The sequence below is a fragment of the Anolis sagrei genome, chromosome 6, assembly GCF_037176765.1.
Source record: "Anolis sagrei isolate rAnoSag1 chromosome 6, rAnoSag1.mat, whole genome shotgun sequence".
Lineage (NCBI taxonomy): Eukaryota > Metazoa > Chordata > Lepidosauria > Squamata > Dactyloidae > Anolis > Anolis sagrei.
This window is the reverse complement of record NC_090026.1, coordinates 24,950,129-24,970,474: the sequence shown is the minus strand read 5'-3', so window position 1 is coordinate 24,970,474 and position 20,346 is coordinate 24,950,129. Positions and strand designations below refer to the sequence as shown.

The 20,346-nt window shown below is 41.9% G+C and overlaps 1 protein-coding gene across 1 annotated transcript in view; it reads left to right on the top strand.

The window, feature by feature from the left end:
* The first annotated feature begins 993 nt into the window (after nucleotides 1-993).
* Nucleotides 994-20,346, top strand: part of LIG1 (DNA ligase 1) — a 30,517-nt gene continuing 11,164 nt past the window's right edge. The window contains exons 1-19 of the mRNA XM_060780615.2: nucleotides 994-1,104; nucleotides 2,734-2,803; nucleotides 3,473-3,553; nucleotides 4,876-5,014; nucleotides 6,156-6,267; nucleotides 6,740-6,847; nucleotides 7,067-7,231; nucleotides 9,158-9,278; nucleotides 9,660-9,758; nucleotides 10,680-10,736; nucleotides 10,838-11,010; nucleotides 12,004-12,170; nucleotides 12,657-12,733; nucleotides 13,839-13,930; nucleotides 14,496-14,595; nucleotides 16,659-16,744; nucleotides 18,800-18,915; nucleotides 19,534-19,629; nucleotides 19,771-19,881. Coding sequence (XP_060636598.2) covers nucleotides 2,787-2,803; nucleotides 3,473-3,553; nucleotides 4,876-5,014; nucleotides 6,156-6,267; nucleotides 6,740-6,847; nucleotides 7,067-7,231; nucleotides 9,158-9,278; nucleotides 9,660-9,758; nucleotides 10,680-10,736; nucleotides 10,838-11,010; nucleotides 12,004-12,170; nucleotides 12,657-12,733; nucleotides 13,839-13,930; nucleotides 14,496-14,595; nucleotides 16,659-16,744; nucleotides 18,800-18,915; nucleotides 19,534-19,629; nucleotides 19,771-19,881 — 1,917 coding nt within the window. The 5' untranslated portion in view covers nucleotides 994-1,104; nucleotides 2,734-2,786. The remainder of the gene's footprint in view (nucleotides 1,105-2,733; nucleotides 2,804-3,472; nucleotides 3,554-4,875; nucleotides 5,015-6,155; nucleotides 6,268-6,739; nucleotides 6,848-7,066; nucleotides 7,232-9,157; nucleotides 9,279-9,659; nucleotides 9,759-10,679; nucleotides 10,737-10,837; nucleotides 11,011-12,003; nucleotides 12,171-12,656; nucleotides 12,734-13,838; nucleotides 13,931-14,495; nucleotides 14,596-16,658; nucleotides 16,745-18,799; nucleotides 18,916-19,533; nucleotides 19,630-19,770; nucleotides 19,882-20,346) is intronic.

Here is a 20,346-nt window from a genome sequence, read left to right as displayed (position 1 = left end):
CCAACATGGTCAACTTTGAATACTGGCAGGGATTTGGAGGTGATTGACCCACATTTTTTGGGAATTGTGGTTCACCCACAGCCTTGTGCATTTTCTAAAGGGAGTATTTATAAAAACAAAAGGAAAGATTGGCTTTTTTCTAAAATAAAAAACAGTTAAACAGTTTGCTCTGATTCTGTTGTTCGTGGGGTTCAGAATGCTCTTTGATTGTAGGCGAACTGTGAATCCCAGTGACTACAACTCCCAAAATGTCAAGGTCTGTTTCCCCTAAACTCCATCTGTGTTCATATATGGGCGTATTGAATACTTGTGCCAAGTTTGGTCCAGATCCATCATTGTTTGAGTCCACAGTGCTCTCTGGATGTAGGTGAACTACAATTCCCAAACTCAAGGTCAATCAATGCCCACCAAACGCTTCCAATATTTTCTGTTGGTCATGGGAGTTCTGTGTGCCAAGTTTGATTCAATGTCATCGTTGATGGAGTTCAGAATGCTCTTTGATTGTAGGTGAACTATAAATCCCAGCAACAACAACTCCCAAGTGACAAAATCATACGTTTGAGTGATGGTCACTCCTTGTGTTGTGAGAAGTTTTGCCACCAAATTTGGTGTGGTTTCGTTCATTGGTTCTTTTGTTTTTAAGGTACTCATTATGCACAGAACATTTTTATATATATAGCTGTGTTTATATTCTATACAGTCCCAAATATATCTATCTATCTATCTATCTATCTATCTATCTATCTATCTATCTATCTATCTATCTATCTAGATAGATAGATAGATAGATAGATAGATAGATAGATTTGGGACTGTAGAATATAAACACAGCTATATGGATAGATAGAGGTATGCCTGTGTATAAACATATACACTCATATGCAGGAGAGTACACTTTCTCATTTTTTTCCCATGGAGCAACGGGGGCGAGTGAGTCACACAGAACTGCTTGCAAGAACTCGGTTTCCCGGCATGCCTCAGCGTCGCGGGTGTGACGTCACTGCCTGGTGGCTGGCCCTGTCAGTCAGAGGCTGGGCTGGATTTTCGCGCGAAAAACAGAAAGAGGCTTGTGAAAGAGACGGAGAAACGAGGCAACTCGCGCAGGTGAGGCCTTCTTCATGGCTTGACATTGTTATTAGACCGCATATACAACGCAATTACACCAAACATACATATAGGAACCAAGTTGTCTGTGTATGTATGTTTGTGTGTGTGTGAGAGAGGGTGCCTCTCCATCTGGCCTGGGCAAACTTGGGCCATTCCAGGTGTTTTGGACTTAGAATCATAGAGTCGGAAGAGACCTCATGGGCCATCCAGCCCAACCCCCTGCCAAGAAGCAGGAAAATTGCATTCAAAGCACCCCCGACAGATGGCCATCCAACTCAGTGGTTCTCAATCTGTGGGTCCCCAGATGTTTTGGCCTAACAGCTGCTAAACTGGCTGGGATTTCTGGGAGTTGTAGGCCAAAATATCTGGGGACCCACAGGTTGAGAACCACTGGGAAGCTTCCAAAGAAGGAGCCTCCACCACACTCCGGGGCAGAGAGTTCCACTGCTGAATGGCTCTCACAGTCAGGAAGTTCTTCCTCATGTTCAGGTGGAATCTCCTTTCTTGTAGTTTGAAGCCATTGCTCCGCGTCCTAGTCTCCAGGGAAGCAGAAAACAAGATAGCTCCCCCCTCCCTATGACTTCCCCTCATATATTTATGCATGGCCCTCATCATGTCTCCTCTCAACCTTCTATTCTGCTCTTTAAGTCGCCCAGCTCTTTAAGCCGCTCCTCATAGGGCTTGCTCTCCAAACCCTTGATCATTTTAGTCGCCCTCCTCTGGACACATTCCAGCTTGTCAATATCTCTCTTCAATTGTGGTGCCCAGAATTGGACACAATATTCCAGGTATGGTCTAACCAAGGCAAAATAGAGGGGTAGCATGACTTCCCTGGATCTAGACACTGTGTTCCCATTGATGCAGACCAAAATCCCATTGGGTTTTTTGCCACCGCATCACATTGTTGGCTCATGTTTAACTTGCTGTCCACGAGGACCCCAAGATTTTTTCACACGTACTGATCTCAAGCCAGACATTGTCTCCCATTCTGTATCTTTGCATTTCATTTTTCCTGCCTAAGTGGAGTATCTTGCATTTGTCCCTGTTGAACTTCATTTTGTTAGTTTTGGCCAATCATCTCTCTAGTCTGTTAAGATCGTTTTGAATTCTGCTCCTGTCCTCTGGAGTATTGGCTCTCCCTCCCCATTTGGTGTTGTCTGCAAACTTGATGATCATGCCTTCTAACCCTTCATCTAAGTCATTAATAAAGATTTTGAACAGGACCGAGCCCAGGACAGAACTTGGGCCATTCCGGGTGTTCCCAACAGCTTACTACAACTCCTAGAATCCCCCAGCCAGCACAGCTTATAAGTGACACTTATAAAATGTACCTGTTCCGACTTGCAAGCAAATTGCAAGCAAGAGCAAACCTACAGAACCTATGTTGTTTGTAATTTGGGGACTGCCTGCACATTCTGTAATTCAGGCTGTATGGCCATGTTGTAGAAGGTGAACAACCCAGTGATTCCAGCCCTGAAAGCCTTCGACAATTCTGTAATTAATTTAAATTGTTCTTTATTTACATCACTCTAGACGAGTTCTTGCAGTACTCCTGGAACTTAGGGTGCATGATAGTTTGACAGAACTGTAGTTGCTTATCTACGTCTTCTCTCCATTTGCCATCAGATGTGGCCTGCGATGAAATAGGATCTATCACATATTCTATACAAGCCTTTACAATGCAGAGCACAATAAGGTAAGCAGCACCATACCTGAATTTTGGAAGGCATTGCGTGTAGGCCACCTAAACCTTGGAAATTCTTTTCTTTGCCTAGTGTGTAAAACATGGAAAACAGCCATTTTGAAGACAAATATTTGCTTATGAACTCACCCCATAAAGTTGAACACTGTTAATAATTTTTAAGAACAGGTATTCAAATGAGTGTTTTAATTTAGATCCATTTTTTCAGACTACCAAAAATAGAAGCACAGTCGCTTCATGCTAGAAATGCAACACACTTTTGTCTGTAGCATGTTTAATCCCTCTGTAGCAAAACAGCTGCAATGGAGGAATGTTTTTGTTATTGCTGAGAGCCACATTCCCTGAATATATTGTCAGGGGCCCCAATCCAACCGCAAATGAATAACGCAAGCTGCTTTTTAAACTCTTTCATTTGCCCCTGCATCCTCCCCTCCTATTAGACTACCAGGGGAAGGAAAAGGTTACTCATGATACCATCTTCCAGGACCACTGTTTTATTAGTTGTGATTTGTGGTATTAAGAAAACTGTTGTCTTTTTAAATTATAGGGCTGCCAGAAGCTCATGTCACCACGTTGTTGCAAAAATGGCAATAAACTTTCCACCCCTGTGTGAACTTTCCACCCCTGTGACATGTATAACTCTGTTTATTTATGTGTGGACAGATCATTCTTCCAGCCAGTAACACGGGCAAAGCCTGGAAAAGAAGTAGCAGAAAAACTTGAAGAAGAACCCACTCCTAAAAAGTGAGTTATCTTGGTAAAGGTTTTCCCCTGACATTAAGCCCAGTCGTGTCCGACTCTGGGGGTTGGTGCTCATCTCCATTTCTAAGCTGAAGTGTGGGCGTTGCCCGTAAACACCTCCAAGATCATGTGGCCGGCATGACCACATGGAGCGCTGTTACTTTCCCGCCGGAGCAGTACCTATTAATATACTCACATTTGCATTTTTTTGAACTGCTAGATTGGCAAAAGCTGGGGCGAACAGTGGGAGCTCACTCTGCTCTCCGGATTTGAACCTGTGAACTTTCCATTAGCAACTTCAGCAGCTCAGCAGTTTAACCCATTGCACCATGTAGGATGTTAAATATTCACTGAATCTCTATTGCCCATATGCACTATAAAATCTGATTTATTTAAGTACATGTAGTATTAATTATTGTAGCCACTTTGGGTCCTGTTTAGGGATTAAATCGGGATATAAATATTTATTCTTATTATTTTACTGACACAAAAACACAGAATGTCACAGCAAACGAGATATGTACACTGGATTTAGTATCACAAAATCATGAGTCGAACACTTCCCAAGCGTGTTGTTGTTGTTGTTGTTGTTGTTGTTGTTGTTGTTGTACTGAGACTTATTATAAGCTCTGAGATTCAAATTACCATATCAGAGGCCAACAATTACAGATGCAACATTGATTGCTGTTGTCTTATGCTGTACAGATTTCTGAAAGGCTGACTAGGCAAGCTGTTCGTTCATTTTCAGAATCCGATACTATAATGGAAAATGGTACAGAAACCTTCTCTTTCTTTTCATACCCACCCCTTTTTTCTAAACATTGTTGATTGCATCAGTGTCATGTTGTCAAAGAAATCTATGTCTATTAAAGAAGACATTTGCTGTCCAATATTGATTGGTTAGTTACAGTTTCTAGTACAGTTTCTTCATTCTGCCTGAAGCCAATTTGCTACCTAAAAACACTACTAAAGTTTGATTTTTGACAATGTTCTCTGTTGATGGCAAATGAAGAACAAGCTTCAGATGCATTCTAGTGCAAATAAATTGCATTAAGGATGGCTTTTATATACATACACCAAGAGTCAGTATGTTGGAATCATTAGTGTAGTGTGCAAACATTTTGGAGGGGGCACATTCAGACCTGCAGTTTGCGACAAAGTTCACAGAAGAATTTCAATCCATATTTATTTGTGTTTCAATCCATCATTAACTCACAGTGTACCTGTAAACATAAAATGTGTATGGGGAAAGTCATATTCCCTTCCATGAGGTGTTTGGACTGGGATCCAATAGCTCTGTTGCTAAGCGCTCTCCTCCTTTTTAGGAAACCAGTAAACTCCGAAAAGCCAGTAAATGGTACAGCACTCTGTGCAGACATCCCAGAGAATCCAGCAGCCAAAAAAGTTGAAGACAATTCTGTGAAATCAGAAGAAAAGGATACTCAGTCTGATGAGAGCAAGCAGGTAGGACTATTTCCCCCATTTCCAGATCTTTCTTTAATAAACTATGCTTGCATCCATCCTGTCTTTCTATTGTGTAATGCTGATTTTCTCATGTCTGTGTTCCTTTCCGTTGTGTAATTCGGATTTTCTTATTTCTGTGTTATTTTTGTGCCCAACAATATGGTCTATTCACAGTGCCCTAATTCAGGATTGTGGGTTAAAGGGTTGCTCTGTTCCCAGTTTGTAGAAACTACATCAAGTGTCCTTATAGTATTTTTGCTCTGCCAGCAGGTATACGGCATGAAAGAGTCAATGTATATTAGAGACCTTGCTTGATACTTAGTGCTTTAGCTTGGCAGCCAAAGACTGGGAAAACACAGGAAAGATGGATATCTTAGGGAAGTTTATTTTCCTCTGTTTCCAGCATACCTGCACAGTAGACATCGTTAATGGAGCAGAGATAGGTCACACTGGTGCATATGTATTTTCTTTGTTTGCTTCTGTATTATATAACCTTTAGGAGTTTGTATTTCATTAGCTTCATCTGCTGAGAGTGCATCCCAGTCCATATAGCCAGTAATAGGGGCTGAATTTGATTTCTGGGGATAGTCTGGGTTGAAAAGGTTTGGGGAAACAGTTTGCCCATTGGCTGTTAGGAAATGCTAGACTAGGCATGGGCAAACTTTGGCCCTGCAGGTGTTTTGGACTTCAACTCCCACAATTCCTAACAGCCTCATCCCCTTCCTTTTCCCCTTCAGCCGCTTCAGCAGCTGAAGGGAAAAGGAAGGGGCCTGAGGCTGTTAGGAATTGTGGGAGTTGAAGTCCAAAACACCTGCAGGGCCAAAGTTTGCCCATGCCTGTGTTAGACTGTTCAGCAAAATGCTTCTATGCTATGCTGGAATGTTTCTACACTATGTACTCTACTGCTGTGCTATGCCATTCACCATCAATACATCAGTAAGGTGTGTCAGTGTTATGTTTAGCATTATTATGGAGGGCTACAAACATGGCAAGTTCTGGCAGAAGATAATCATCCCCAGTTGTTTTTTTGTTTGTTTGTTTTGGTTTTTTGCTCTCTCCAGCCTCAAGAATATGATACCTTAATTTGACATAGTTCCTTCTGTGCACTAGACCTTTTCACATAATAGCTCTTCCTCTCTAGGAATCAGTCTGTGTTCCTGAGCAAAGTAAACCTGTTGAGAAAATCTCCCCAAGTACCAGCCCAGCTGCATCTAATTCAACCTCACCATCTAGCATCCCACGACGCAAAACTGGTAATTGTCAATCCTTCTTACATGTGAGTTTGTGATGTAGAGGTGGACAAAACGTGGCCTTCAGGTGCCATGCAACCTCCAGTTCCTTTTCATGCCCTCAGCTTTCCCCAAAAGTTTGAAATCCCTGTCTCGGGTTTTTTTAAATGAGTGAAAATTATTTCCAAAGTGTCCAAACCACTATAAAAGTTCACAGATCTGTAATGGCTGTCTTTATTTGTCTATCACAACACTCCCCCATCCACCCAAAAATGAAGTGAAGGAACTGCCAAAATATCAGTCAAAACTTAATCTTAAATTATAACTCATTTGGGAGGGTAGGGAGACAGCAGGGAGAAATATTTTCCAGCAGTTCTGTTTCAGTTGCTCACATCTGTTCCTTTTGGTATAGTTCCACTGCTATAGATAATTTAAATTGCTATTCTTTGAAATTATTCATTAAGTAATATGATGTCATTTTGTCTCTTCTTTTCAGCTCGCAAGCAGGTCCCTAAACGTAAAGCAGAGGAAGAAGTCAACAGTCATAATAACTCTCAGGAGGTTCTCAGTGCCAAGAGGCAGAAAGGAGATGATGATGGAGATGGTGAGTGTTTTCAATTGGCTTTGTTGAGGTCTGGAGAAGGGAAACACATGTTTCAGAAGCAAACATCTCTGGATCTTTCAAGCTCATTGTTCCCAGTACTCTTGTTCCATTGTGATATATACTTCAATGTCTGGAGATGTCAAAATCTTCCTGTGACTCCAAGACTGAGTTGGGCAGTTTAAAAGTCCTTTGGACATATGGATCCTGCATCTTTTATAGGTTCACATGGAGAGGCGGACGCAAAACCCATGGAAGTGGAAGAAGTGAAGGTCAAGAAAGAAGAGGATCCAAAATCAGTAGAGTGTGAAGAAGAGACAGAAGCAGAAGAAGAGAAGACGCTTGCATCCTCTAAGCCACCCAGCAAGGCCATCTCTAGCTTTTTTGGTGAGCATGTGGTAGACCCATTTGTATGGGAATATGCTCATCTCACTGACCACACTGGGAATGCAGTGTAGGAAAATGGCCACAGTTACACATGTTTGATGGGATAACATAAAGGTGCACTTAGTTACTTACTTACTTACTTAGGCAATCCCTCATTGGCCGAGTAGGATAGTCTTCCAGGATCGGTATTCTTGTGGGTCCGTAGGTGACTGTGGAGCCCTATTCTTGATCTACATCTTCTTCTGCAGTGAGGACATTGCAGGTGGAAGGCAGTCTCGGTTGAGCTTGACACGCTTTCCTCTTGACACGTTTCTCTTTTTCACCCTTCATTTGTGCCTCTTCAAATTCTACAGCACTGCTGGTCACAGCTGACCTCTAGCTGGAGCACTCAAGGGGCAGGGCTTCCCAGTTCTCAGTGTCTATGCCAGAGTTTTTAAGGTTGGCATTGAGCCCATCTTTAAATCTCTTTTCCTGCCCGTCAACATTCCGTTTTCTGTTCTTGAGTTCGGAGTAGAGCAACTGCTTTGGGAGACGGTGGTCAGGCATCCGGACAATATGGCCGGTCTAGCGGAGTTGATGACGCAGGACCATCGCTTCAATGCTGGTGGTCTTCCAGCACGCTTCTTCCAGAATGCTTCTTCCAGCACGCTGGCATTTGTCCACTTGTCTTCCCAAGAGATTTGCAGAATTTTCTGGAGGCAGTGCTGGTGGAATCGTTCCAGGAGTTGCATGTGATGTCTGTAGACAGTCCACGTTTCGCAGGCATATAGCGTGCATGTGGTAGACACATTTGTATGGGAATAAGTGTGTCTCACAGACCACACTGAAAATGCAGTGTAGGAAAATGGCCACCGTTGCACATGTTTGATGGGATAACATAAAGGTGCACACACACACCTTTAATAATACCATTAGTCAATATGACTAAATCAAAATTTGATTTAGAATTGTGGAAGGTGTTCTTCTGTGAAAAAAAAGATGCCAGTTGGACGAGTGGGCTGATTAACAAAAGACCCTCCCCATGAAGGTGTAGCAGAGTAACTTATTAGCAGCAACGCGACCCAGCACCAGTAGCCAAAAGTGATAAAAAGAACAAAAACACACAGACCAATGTTATCTCTTCCTTAGGAGGCTTTTCTTTATAGCAAAATAATATGGTTACACTGTTTACAAAAACAAAGTTTCCATGACATAAACAAAGTTCTTTATGCTTCCTTCTTTGCTTCCACGCAGGGCTTCGCTCTTACAGAGCCTTTTCTTACACTGAACTTACACAGGAGCTTCACATGGTAGCTTTACACACAGCAGCCTTCACACACAATGGCCTTCAATCGGGGCTTCTCTCACTGAAGCTTCTCTCACACCGAGGCCTACTAACACTGAGGCCTACCACACCCTGACACCTTTCTTCCATTGAGGGCTCTCTCCCATTGAGAACTCTCTCACACGGAGGCGAGCTAACACTGAGGCCCTTCTTTCACAGAGACCTCTCACAGACTGAAGCTACTAAGCTACAGGCACACTGTTTATATTGAACTTTTGCTGAGTCATTGTATCCATTTAACCCTTTCAGTGCTTGACTCACATTTTTGTAATTAAAATACCTAGTTAATTTTTAACTAGGTATTTTAATTAACTAATTTTTATTTCTGACAATGCCCTCTATGCCAATATCCCATATCATAAAGAGAGCAGATGCTGCGACATCAGTATGTTGTGTGGGCCAAGAGATGATCATCCGTCTTTCCCTTTAATACTATGAGTGATATTTAAAGTACTGGAAACAGTATTTTTCAAAATTAGGCTTTGTGCAAGTGCCTCTTACTTTGAGATAACTCTCATACATGAACGAACCATCAATCCAAAATAATTGTATTTCAGCCCATATAGGGATAGTGTCACATTTGTCTTTTTTCTTCTTTTCAGCCCCCAGGAAAACCTCTGTGAAAGCAGACAAAAAGCAGGAACCTGTCTCGGAAAAAAATGTGACTCCAGCAAAGAGTCAAAATGAAGGCAAAAAACATGAGTCGAACAGTGTGGCTAAAGAGTAAGTGTTTTGTGCAATTCAGAGGATGGGATGGGAAGCAGCTTGTCCTATGTTTGCATTGCATGTCACCAAATTCTCTGAACAGTAGTATTTAGAGCCGTAGTTCTCAGTCTGTGGGTCCCCAGGTGTTTTGGCCTACAACTCCCAAAAATCCCAGCCAGTTTACCAGCTGTTAGGACATTGAAACGGAACTTTTTGTGCCCTTACTGCTGTACTGAGACCGATGTGCTCCAAAGGACTTACAACAGGATACATAGCAAGAGGCAGATTCTTTTAAACACGTGGATCAGTAATGTTAATGTCTTTACTTGTTATGCTGCCTGAAAACATGCATGGTGGGTACTCTCAAACTAAGTCCATCTATCTTTCCTGCTTTTTCAGTTCTCCAAAGCCCTCTCCCACACTTGAGCCTTCAGAGTACAACTCGGCAAAGAGCAACTATCATCCTATCCATGATGCTTGTTGGGGTCCTGGTCAGAGGTGAATGCTACTGATGTGGAGTTTTCTATTGAAAAAAGTTGTTGAGCTCAACCCTTACTTCTGTCCTCTCTTTATGTTCATGCCTGTTTTATCCCAGTACAACAGGACATAGATGTGTTGACTTAACTATTTGGAAATCAGCCTCATCCTAAGCTTCACTATAGTATAATGGCTCTGAAACCAATCCTTAGTTTGATTTCTATCATAAGGAAAGAGTCTGCATTGCTATGCTTTATTTGTTATTTGTGGGTGACTAATTGGTCTGTGAAAGAGCCCCTGGTGGTGCAGCAGGTTAAACTGCTGAGCTGCTGAACTTGCTGACCAAAAGGTCGATGATTTGAATCCAGGGAGCGGGGTGAGTTCACACTATTAGGCCTAGCTTCTGCCAACATAGCTGTTCAAATGTGCAAATGTGAGTAGATTACTAGGTACCCCTTCAGCAGGACAGTAACTGCTCTCCATGCAGTCATGCTGGCCACATGACCTTTGAGGTGTCTATGGACAACACCAGCTCTTCAGCTTAGAAATGGAGATGAGCACCAATTTCCAGTCAGACACGACTGGACTTAATGTCAAGGGGAAACATTTACTTTTACTTAATAGGTCTGTGGAGCAGCTTTACTTATGATAGTCAAAAATGCCTTTTTACAATACAGTACTGTTTTGATCTGATCGTTGCTGATGCCATTCTACTCTCTTGAGTTGATTGATTTGGTAATGTTGAGAATGGGTGGATATTGTTCCCAACTTTTGAGCATCAGATTGCTCAGAAGACTGGAGCATCAGAATCCAGTCTTCTGATTCTGTCATAGCACTCTTCTCTCAAAACAAGTCAACATAAGGAGTGACAATGGCTCTATTTTACCTCTACTGATCTGGGTGCCTTGGTCTAATGCTTCTGAATAATTTTCATTCTGACAGAGTACCATACCTGGCTGTGGCTCGTACCTTTGAGTGGATTGAACAGGAGTCTGCCCGGTAAGATGACTGAATAGAACCAATAGAATGGAAAGGGGAAACCAGTAGCACTCAATTCTGATCCCCAACCCAGACAGTACCCTGTTGCTCTCTGTTCCCAGGTTGAAAATTATAGAAACTTTGAGCAATCTCTTTCGCTCAGTGATTGCCTTAACTCCTGAAGACCTGCTGCCCTGCGTCTACCTTTGTCTGAATCGGCTAGGCCCAGCTTACGAGGGTCTAGAACTGGGTATTGGCAAAACCATCCTCATGAAAGCTTTGGCTCAGGCCACAGGTAGGTTTGAGATACTTTTGGGTATAGAATCATGGAGCTAGAAGAGACCTCATGGGCCATTGGGCCATCCAGTCCAACCCCCTGCCAAGAAACAGGAAAGTGGCATTCAAAGCACCCCTGACAGATGGCCATCCAGCCATCTGTCAAGGCAGTTGCAACGTATGACAACTGAGAGAATTTGCATATATTACCACATATATTCATAGAATCTTAGAATCATTGAGTTGGAAGAGGCCGTGTGGGCCATCCAGTCCAAATCCCTGCCAAGAAACAGGAAAGTGGTATTCAAAGCACCCCCAACAAATGGCCATCCAGCCTCTGCTTAAAAGTCTCCAAAGAAGGAGCTTCCACCACACTCTAGGGCAGAGAGTTTCACTTCTGAACAACTCTCACAGTCAGGAAGTTCTTCCTACTGTTCAGGTGAAATCTCCTTTCCTGTAGTTTGAAGCCATTGTTCTGCATCCTAATCTCCAGGGCAGCAGAAAACAAGCCTGGTCTGTCCTCCCTATGACTTCCTCTACTCAAGTATAAACTGAGTTTTTCATCCCTTTTTAGGGCTGAAGCTTATACTCAGATGAGGGTCCTGGTTGGCTTATATTCGAGTCAGCTTATATTCGGGTCGGCTTATACTTGAGTATATAGGTAAACATAGTTGGACAGTTATCTTAAATTACAGTTTTAATATTCAAAATATTAAATATTCAAAAACATTTAATGTACTGATGCCTCAATTAATATTATTTTCTTGGTATCTGTTTTTATTTTTATTATTGAAATTTACCAGTAGCTGCTGCATTTTTCACCTTCGTCTTATACTCGAGGGAATAAGCTTTCCCAGATTTTGTGGTAAAATTAGGTGCCTCAGCTTATATTCAGGTCAGCTTATACTCGAGTATATATGGTACTTTTAAATGGGTGCCTCGGCTTTTAGAAAGTCATAGTCAAGGAAAGCATTACATTTTTGAGGTTGATAACTATTTGATCTTTCTTCAGGTCGGCAGCTAGATCAGATCAAGGCGGAGGCAGCTGAGAAAGGAGATCTGGGATTAGTTGCTGAAAGTAGCCGCACCACACAAGGCACCATGTTTGCCCCACCGAAGCTTGGTGCTGCTGCAGTTTTTGGCAAACTGCAAGCAATTGGTCGCATGATGGGAAGCTCTGTAAGTAATGGGTGAGTGGGCATTGAAGGTCAGAGAGCAGAGTCATGAGGGTGCCATTGGGATGTCAGGGAACAGGGCAAGGCTAGGGTCAGGCAAGCATCATGGGGTTTTTTTCCAATTGCAGCAACATTAATGTTGCCGTCTACTTGGTACAACATATCAGACATCTTTTCAATATTGTTTAATTTTATATTAGTACAGAGATGGCCAAATCAAGCTGAAGTTGATAGTTCTGAGTTTCGGTTCTTCTCACAACATTGACCCTCTCCTGCTGACCATTGGAGAGCTCTGTGCTACCATTAGAACAGTAGAGGACAGAATTATTGAACCCCCTGAGAATGTCATATATATTTGGGAAAATCTTTGTTGTGAGTGTTGTTGCTATCTTTATCTAACTCTTCAAAAAAGAACGCTTTAGATTATTCTTCCATCTCCCTAGCCCCTAAGAATATAGATGACATGCATTTCCATTTCTTTCCATTTCAGGCCATGAACAAGAAAATCGATATAATCAAGTCCTTGTTTGTTGCTTGCCGCCACTCAGAGGCTCGCTACATTGCTCGGTAAGTAGAACCCTACTGTTGTTAACTGTGTCCCTTCTTCTTTTTTCCCCCTCAACAATTCCATTTAGATTCTTAGATACCTTCCCATCTTCACAGACTTCCTAAGAGTAAATTGTTATGGTTATGGCTTCTACATCCCTGCAGTAAGGAAGGCAAATCGTATTTTAGTCTGCATTAATAGAAGCACAGTTTCCAGGTCAAGTAATAGACCTACAATATTCAATAGATCAATAGAAATAGATCAAGGGTCTGGAGAACAAGCCCTATGAGGAGCGGCTTAAGGAGCTGGGCATGTTTAGCCTGAAGAAGAGAAGGCTGAGAGGAGATATGATAGCCATGTATAAATATGTGAGAGGAAGCCACAGGGAGGGGGGAGCAAGCTTGTTTTCTGCTTCCCTGGAGACTAGGACGCGGAACAATGGCTTCAAACTACAAGAGAGGAGATTCCATCTGAACATTAGGAAGAACTTCCTGACTGTGAGAGCCGTTCAGCAGTGGAACTCTCTGCCCCGGAGTGCGGTGGAGGCTCCTTTGGAAGCTTTTAAACAGAGGCTGGATGGCCATCTGTCAGGGGTGATTTGAATGCAATATTCCTGCTTCTTGGCAGGGGGTTGGACTGGATGGCCCATGAGGTCTCTTCCAACTCTTTGATTCTATTATTCTATGATTCTATTCTGTACTAATCAGGCCCCATCTGGACTATTATGTTCAATTCTAGACCTCTGATTTTAAGAAGGAGCCAGGTTCAAAGGATGATGTATTTATTTATCAGGTCAGAAGCTAATTGAGGGTACAGTTAACATGTATTTAAAACACAAACAAAGTTAAAAACTTGGCATTATGCTACATTTCCTTTGACCAGAAGCTGGCCACTTGGGGTGCTCCTGGTGTCACTGTAAGAAGGTCCACCATTTTGTATGTGGGAGGGCTTGGGCTGTATTGTAGTAGGTAGTCTGTGGTTTGCTCTCCTCCTCATTCACATTGGACTAAATGGCACATGAGGCCACTTCCAACTCTAAGACTCCGTTTTCCCTAATTGTCAACTCTGTCCATGAAATGAGGTGGGCTTTTCAGGGTTTTTTGTTTTGTTTTTCTTTTATTTCAGATCATTGGAAGGGAAGCTGCGGATTGGTTTAGCAGAACAATCTGTCCTGTCAGCTCTGGCCCAGGCAGCATCACTCACTCCTCCAGGACAAAGTGAGTAAATGATGAAGCCAAGAGGTCACTTGCTTCTGAAAAATGTGGAATGCGTAGAACCAAGAGGGCAAGAAGGATGGGAAAACTAAGATTTGCTAGACTTTCTACTGAAAGAGAGGGTGGTTGCTATGAAATAGAAATATAAAGCTGTAAAAGGCTCTGTTACTGTTATGTGCCCACGATCATAAGGAGTGTTCCTGTCAAGATTTGTACAGAAGGTATTTGCCTTTACCCTCATCTGGGACTGAGAGAGTGTCTTCCCAAATTCATCAGTGGAATTCCATGCCTGAGCAAGGATTTAAGCCCTGCTTTTCAGAACCATAGTCCAGCACTCAAACTACTACCCATGCTGGTTCTATAGTTTGCATTTCTAAGCTTCCTTAATATTGAGCGAACTCGGGTGCTAAAAATGTGCCTTTTTCATTATTAACTGAGGTACTCATTAATAGATTCTGTATTAAGCTGAAAATTTGAATGCAGAAAATATCTATATATCCTAGCCGCACAGAGACCCTGACACTTTATATGTAAACAACCTGCTATGCCTATATTTCTCCTTCTATAGAATTTCCCCCAGAAATTCTGGATGCTTCAAAAGGCAAATCTGCAGAGGCCCGCAAATCCTGGCTAGATGAGAGAGCCTTGATTGTTAAGCAAGCCTTCTGGTGAGTAACTCCCTACTTCATGACCTGCGCTAACGTTTTCCTATTTGTGACCAGGAGTCTTATCTTAGACCGAGAAAATAAATTTGTGAGTTTAGGAAAATCTGACCTTGTATTCAGCCATGAAAATGTGAATCTTTTCAGCTAGATCAAGCTTCCAGTGGGTAGGAGGAGGGAATAATGCTCTTATACCCACTATTTATTAGATTGTTATCGATATCCTCCCCTTTGGAAAATAGGCACAAGTCCTATTTGCATTTTTTCCTGCATTTGCCTAGGTAAAGGTTTCTCCTGACATTAAGTCTAGTCATGTCTGACTCGGTGGGGGAGGTGCTCATCTTAATTTCTAAGCTGAAGAGCTGATGTTGTCCGTAGACACCTCCAAGGTCATGTGGCCAGCATGACTGCATGGAGCGCCATTACCTTCCTGCCAAAATGGTACCTATTGATCTACTCACATTTGCATGTTTTTGAACTGCTAGGTTGACAAGTTCAGCAGCTCAGTGGTTTAACCTGCTGACCCCCAGGGGCCCCCATGCATTTGCCTAGCTCTTTCTTAATCTGAATTCAAGACGTGCCAAGGTGATCAGATAGATAGCCTTAGGAAACATTATCAGAGTGGATCTAGGCAGGAGAGCAGTGGCAGATATTTGTTAAGAGCTCGACTTGGATTTGTATTTTCTAAGTACCCACAGTTCAGGGAGCCTTTGGCTTAGAATGCGGGTAGCCACCCCTGAAAGTCTAGAGGGCTGTTTTAACACTCTACAGGGGACCGGACAGTCACCTGTCCCTGCCAAACATTATTTTTGTCCCCAAATGCCCTCTAAGCCCTCTTTAGACCCCTTTTAGACCTAGGGGAACTTCCTGTTTTAGGAAAAGGATTTTCCTGTGACTGAAATGATCCAGGAAGGCAAAAATGGTAAAATGACTTCCACGTCCCCTAGAACAGTGTTTCTCAATCTAGGGGTTCGGACCCCTGGGAGGGCACGAGGGAGGTTTCAGAGGGGTCGCCAAAGACTATCAGAAAACACATATTTCTGATGGTCTTAGGAACCCCTTTCACAGAGAAGGCTGAAGATCTCTCCACCTATCCTTCTCTTCCTTTTTGGAAGCAGACGGCGAATCCTCCCACCAAAAGCCCTAATCCTGCTGTGATTGGCTGGCCTCTCAGCCAAGGGGAAGGCTGTTTCTGAGACTCCAAGTGGGGAGGGTGTGCTCTCTCCTAAATCACTGTCAATTCCTCCCAAATCCCTCCAATATTTTCTGTTGGTCATGGGGGTTCTATGTGGGAAGTTTGGCCCAATTCTATCATTGGTGGGGTTCAAGGGGCTCTTTGATTGTAGGTGAACTATAAATCCCAGAAACAGCAACTTCCAAATGTCGAGGTCTATTTTCCCTAAACTCCACAAGTGTTCTCATTTGGACATATTGAGTATTCATGCCAAGTTTGTGTCACTCTGATAGTTTGGTCCAGATCCATCATTGTTGAGTCCACACTGCTCTCTGGAGGTAGGTGAACTGCAACTCCAAAACTCAAGGTCAATGTCCACCAAACCCTTCCAGTATTTTCTGTTGGTCCTGAGCGTTCTGTATGCCAAGTTTGGTTCAATTCCATTGTTGGCGGAGTTCATAATGCTCTTTTGATTGTAGGTGAACTATAAATCCCAGCAAATACAACTCCCAAATGACAAAATCAACTCCCCAACTCCACCAGTATTCAAATTTAGGTATATCAGGTATTTGTGCCAAATTTGGTCCAGTGAATGAAAATACATCTTGCATATTGGATATTTACATTATGATTCATAACAGTAGCAAAATTACAGTTATAAAATAGCAAGAAAAATAATGTTATGGTTGGGGGTCACCACAACATGAGGAAGTGTATTAAGAGGTCGCGGAATTGGGAAGGTTGAGAAACACTGACCTAGAACGAGGCAATTTCTTTGACTCCTGGAAACCACAAAAATGGCATGTTGTTCACAAGCCACACTTTGCCCATTCCTCACTTAGAAGGACCAGATCAAGCTGTTCCCCTTCATTCTTGCTTGTTTGTTTTTTTTCAGTGAGCTGCCAAATTATGACATCATTGTGCCTGTCCTCCTAGAGCACGGTGTGAAGAGCCTGCCTCTGCATTGCAAAATCACACCAGGTACCTGCAGTATTTCTTCAGAAGGATGGCATTCAATACAACAGGAGTATCTTGTTTATGCCATGCTAGTCCCTGCTTCCTATAACTATTTATCTTGTGTAGTTCTGTAAATGCAACCTATACACATGAAACATTATCTAGCACAGAACACAGATTTCTACAAAACTCAGACTTTAATTCTTTTTATAAAGAGAAATCCATTTTTATAAGTCTTTATTTTAAAGTACAGGCTCCAATAAAGCCTGATTTTTCTTTGTCACAGATGACTATGTGACTACCTTTTCTTAATTATCCACCTTTTCTTTGTGTTGTTATTTTACACAATAATTCAGATGTGTGCCCACATGCAGATGTTGGCTTGGGTATAAAACATGTAGATTTGACATATTTATGCATAATTATATTGTACACTAGCTGTCCTCTGCCACGCGTTGCTGTGGCCCAATTTGTGTATATGTTATTTGTGTGTGTATATATGTGTGTATATATTTGTGTATATGTGTGTTTTTGCGCATGCATTGTAATGTATTTTTTGTTTTGTTTTTTGGCTTTTAAAGTCTCTTCCACTGTGTTTTTCAGTGTTTTTATGAGTGATGGTCACCCGTTGGCCTGATAGGTGTATTGTGTCCAAACTTGATGTCAATTTGTCCAGTGGTTTTTGAGTTTTGTTAATCCCACAAACTAACATTACATTTTTATTTATATAGACCAGCCATCCCCTGCCACACATTGCTGTGGCCCAGTCTGTGTGTATGTGTTGTGTATGTGTAAATAAATATGTGTTCATATGTAGCTTTGCGCATGCGTTGTAACGTATTTTTTTAACATTTTTTGGCTTTTTAAGTCTCTTCCACTGTGTTTTTCAGTGTTTTTATAAATGAAGGACACTCGTTAGCCTAATATGTGTCTTGTCCAAATTTGGTGTCAATTCGTCCAGTGGTTTTTGAGTTATGTTAATCCCACAAACTAACATTACATTTTTATTTATATAGATTATCAAATGTGTTTTGATAATGTTGTGTGTGTGTGTGTGTGTGTGTGTTTGATACATATATGTATACAATATACTGAAAGTATGTGTCAGATTCTGGAAGATCTTGGAGTTAAAATCAAGCTCACGACAATAAAACGCTGGAGACAATTGATTTATTCCTTCATTCCACAAACCTAAAAAGACAGTTCTAAAGTTTTCCTGCTCAAACTTCCTGTATAAATATCAGCCCCTGCTCCCATCCACCCCCTAGTGGCCAAACACTATGCCCACAGTCTGTTAACTGCAGTTTCAATATCTACACTGCCTTCCCCAACTGTACCCAGCCTCCCTCCTCCACCTCCCTTCTTTATGGCAGAGAACCGAAGCAGCCATATGGTGATCCTGACAGTATGTGTGTAAATATATAGATTTTGCATTTCAAAAACTAGAAAACTCTTTACTGAGATATAGAAAATGGTAAGGAAATGTTGGGATTTTTTTCTTGCACATTTCTTCCTAATCAGTATAAGTAATCCTTCAATTTCCTAAATTGGGAGCAGTTGTCTTATTTTTAGGGATACAGAGATTTATTTATCTCTGAGAATACAGTTATAATGTATTTAAAAAAAACCCACAAACAAAGTTAAAAACTTGGCATTATGTTAAATTTCCTTTGACCCTAAGCTGTCTACTTGGAGTGCCTCTGGTGTCACTATAAGAAGGTCCTCCATTGTGCATATGGCAGGGCTCAGGCTGCATTGTAATAGCTGGCCTGTAGTTTGCTCTTCTCCACACTCACATGCTATAGATTCCATTTCTTAAGGTAGGCTCTGCTTCTCGTGGTGCCAGAGTACAGTCTGTTTAGTGTCTTTCAAGCCGCCCAGTCTTCTGTGTCCCCAGGGGAGAGTCTCTCATCCAGTCTCAGCCATTGATTGAGGTTCTAGGCCTTAACCTGCCACATTTGGACTCTTACTTGCTGAGATGTTTCTGCGAGTATCTCTGTAGATCTTAGGAAGCTATTTCTTGAGATGCAGAGATTAATAGTTAATACAAATGATAGCCGTGCATATTTTCTCCCCCAGGAATCCCCTTGAAGCCTATGTTGGCTCATCCAACAAAAGGAATTGGAGAAGTATTAAAGCGTTTTGAAGAAGCCGCTTTTACCTGTGAATATAAATATGATGGGGAGCGAGCACAGGTAAGGATGCTTGGAGTAGGTCTTCCCTTCAACTTTATACCTGGGTCCCATTCTACGCTGCCATATAATGGATTATGTTATTTTAACGATAATATTAATATGTTTTTAACTCCATGTTTTAATGCTTAAATGATGTTATATTTTTATGATCTTATCGATAGTTAAGTTATTGTTGTTATATGTTAGGTAGAGGTAAAGGGTTTCCCCTGACATTAAATCCAGTGATGTCCGACTGGGGGTTGGTGCTCATCTCCATTCCTAAGCCAAGGAACCAGAGTTGTCCATAGACACCTCCAGGTTCGTGGCCAGCATGACTGCATGCAGCGCCATTATGTTAGGTTCCAAATATATGTGAGGCATTCAATTTTGCCATAAATAAATGCCATGGAAACCGCTTTGAGTTTCCCACTGGAGTGAGAAAAGCAGTATACAAGTGAAGTAAATAAATATAAATAAAAATATCCAGATTATCAAAGCAGATAATCCACATTATCTGCTCTGAACTGGATTATAAGAGTCTACACTGCCATATAATCCAGTTCAGAGTAGATCATCTGGATTTTATATGGCAGTGTAGAAGGAGCCTGTGTCTCAAGGGTGGATTTTCCTTCTTCACAGATCCACATCCTGGAGAATGGGGAAGTGCATATCTACAGCCGGAACCAAGAGAACAACACAACCAAATACCCTGATATTGTGAGCCGTATCCCCAAGGTACAGTGGCTTTTGGAAATATAGGGTCATTTGTGAATAGATAAAATTGAGGATGACCTCTCTCTGGTAGAAAGCAGTTGTTATGCAGAGAGTTTGGGATAAAGTGAAACTTGGGTAACCTGAACCCTCATGATTTTGCAGGTAAAAAAGAGCACTGTAGAGTCATGTATCTTGGATGCAGAAGCTGTGGCCTGGGATCCTGATTCCAAACAGATCCAGCCATTCCAAGTGCTGACTACCCGGAAGCGAAAAGTAAGCTGGATTGTTTTGCTAGATTTAAAGGGCTTCCCGCCCAGCATCCCTTTTGCTTGATTCTTCCTTTCTTATGGCACACAACACAACTGGAATAAAATGGGTTATTAATAGGAAGATGAAGTAGGAGGATTCTTTTGTAGCTTCAACAACACTGGCCAACACACATTTTGGGGCTTCAAACATTAGACTTACTTCTGGGTATAATTGATATGTTGGATTCCAAAAATGACACCAGATTTCCTCTTTCTACCCAATTTTTTGAGATACAGAACATATGCCCTATACGAGTCACCATCTGCTCACCCATAAAAATCATAATAAACATATCTAAGAAACTAGAACTGATGCGGTCTATCTAATTCAATTTTCTGAATCAGCACCCCAAAAAACCCCAGGAACAGGCATGAAAATCAAGACACCAAGAAAAAGATAATTGGGCTGTGTAATAGGTAGTATGATATT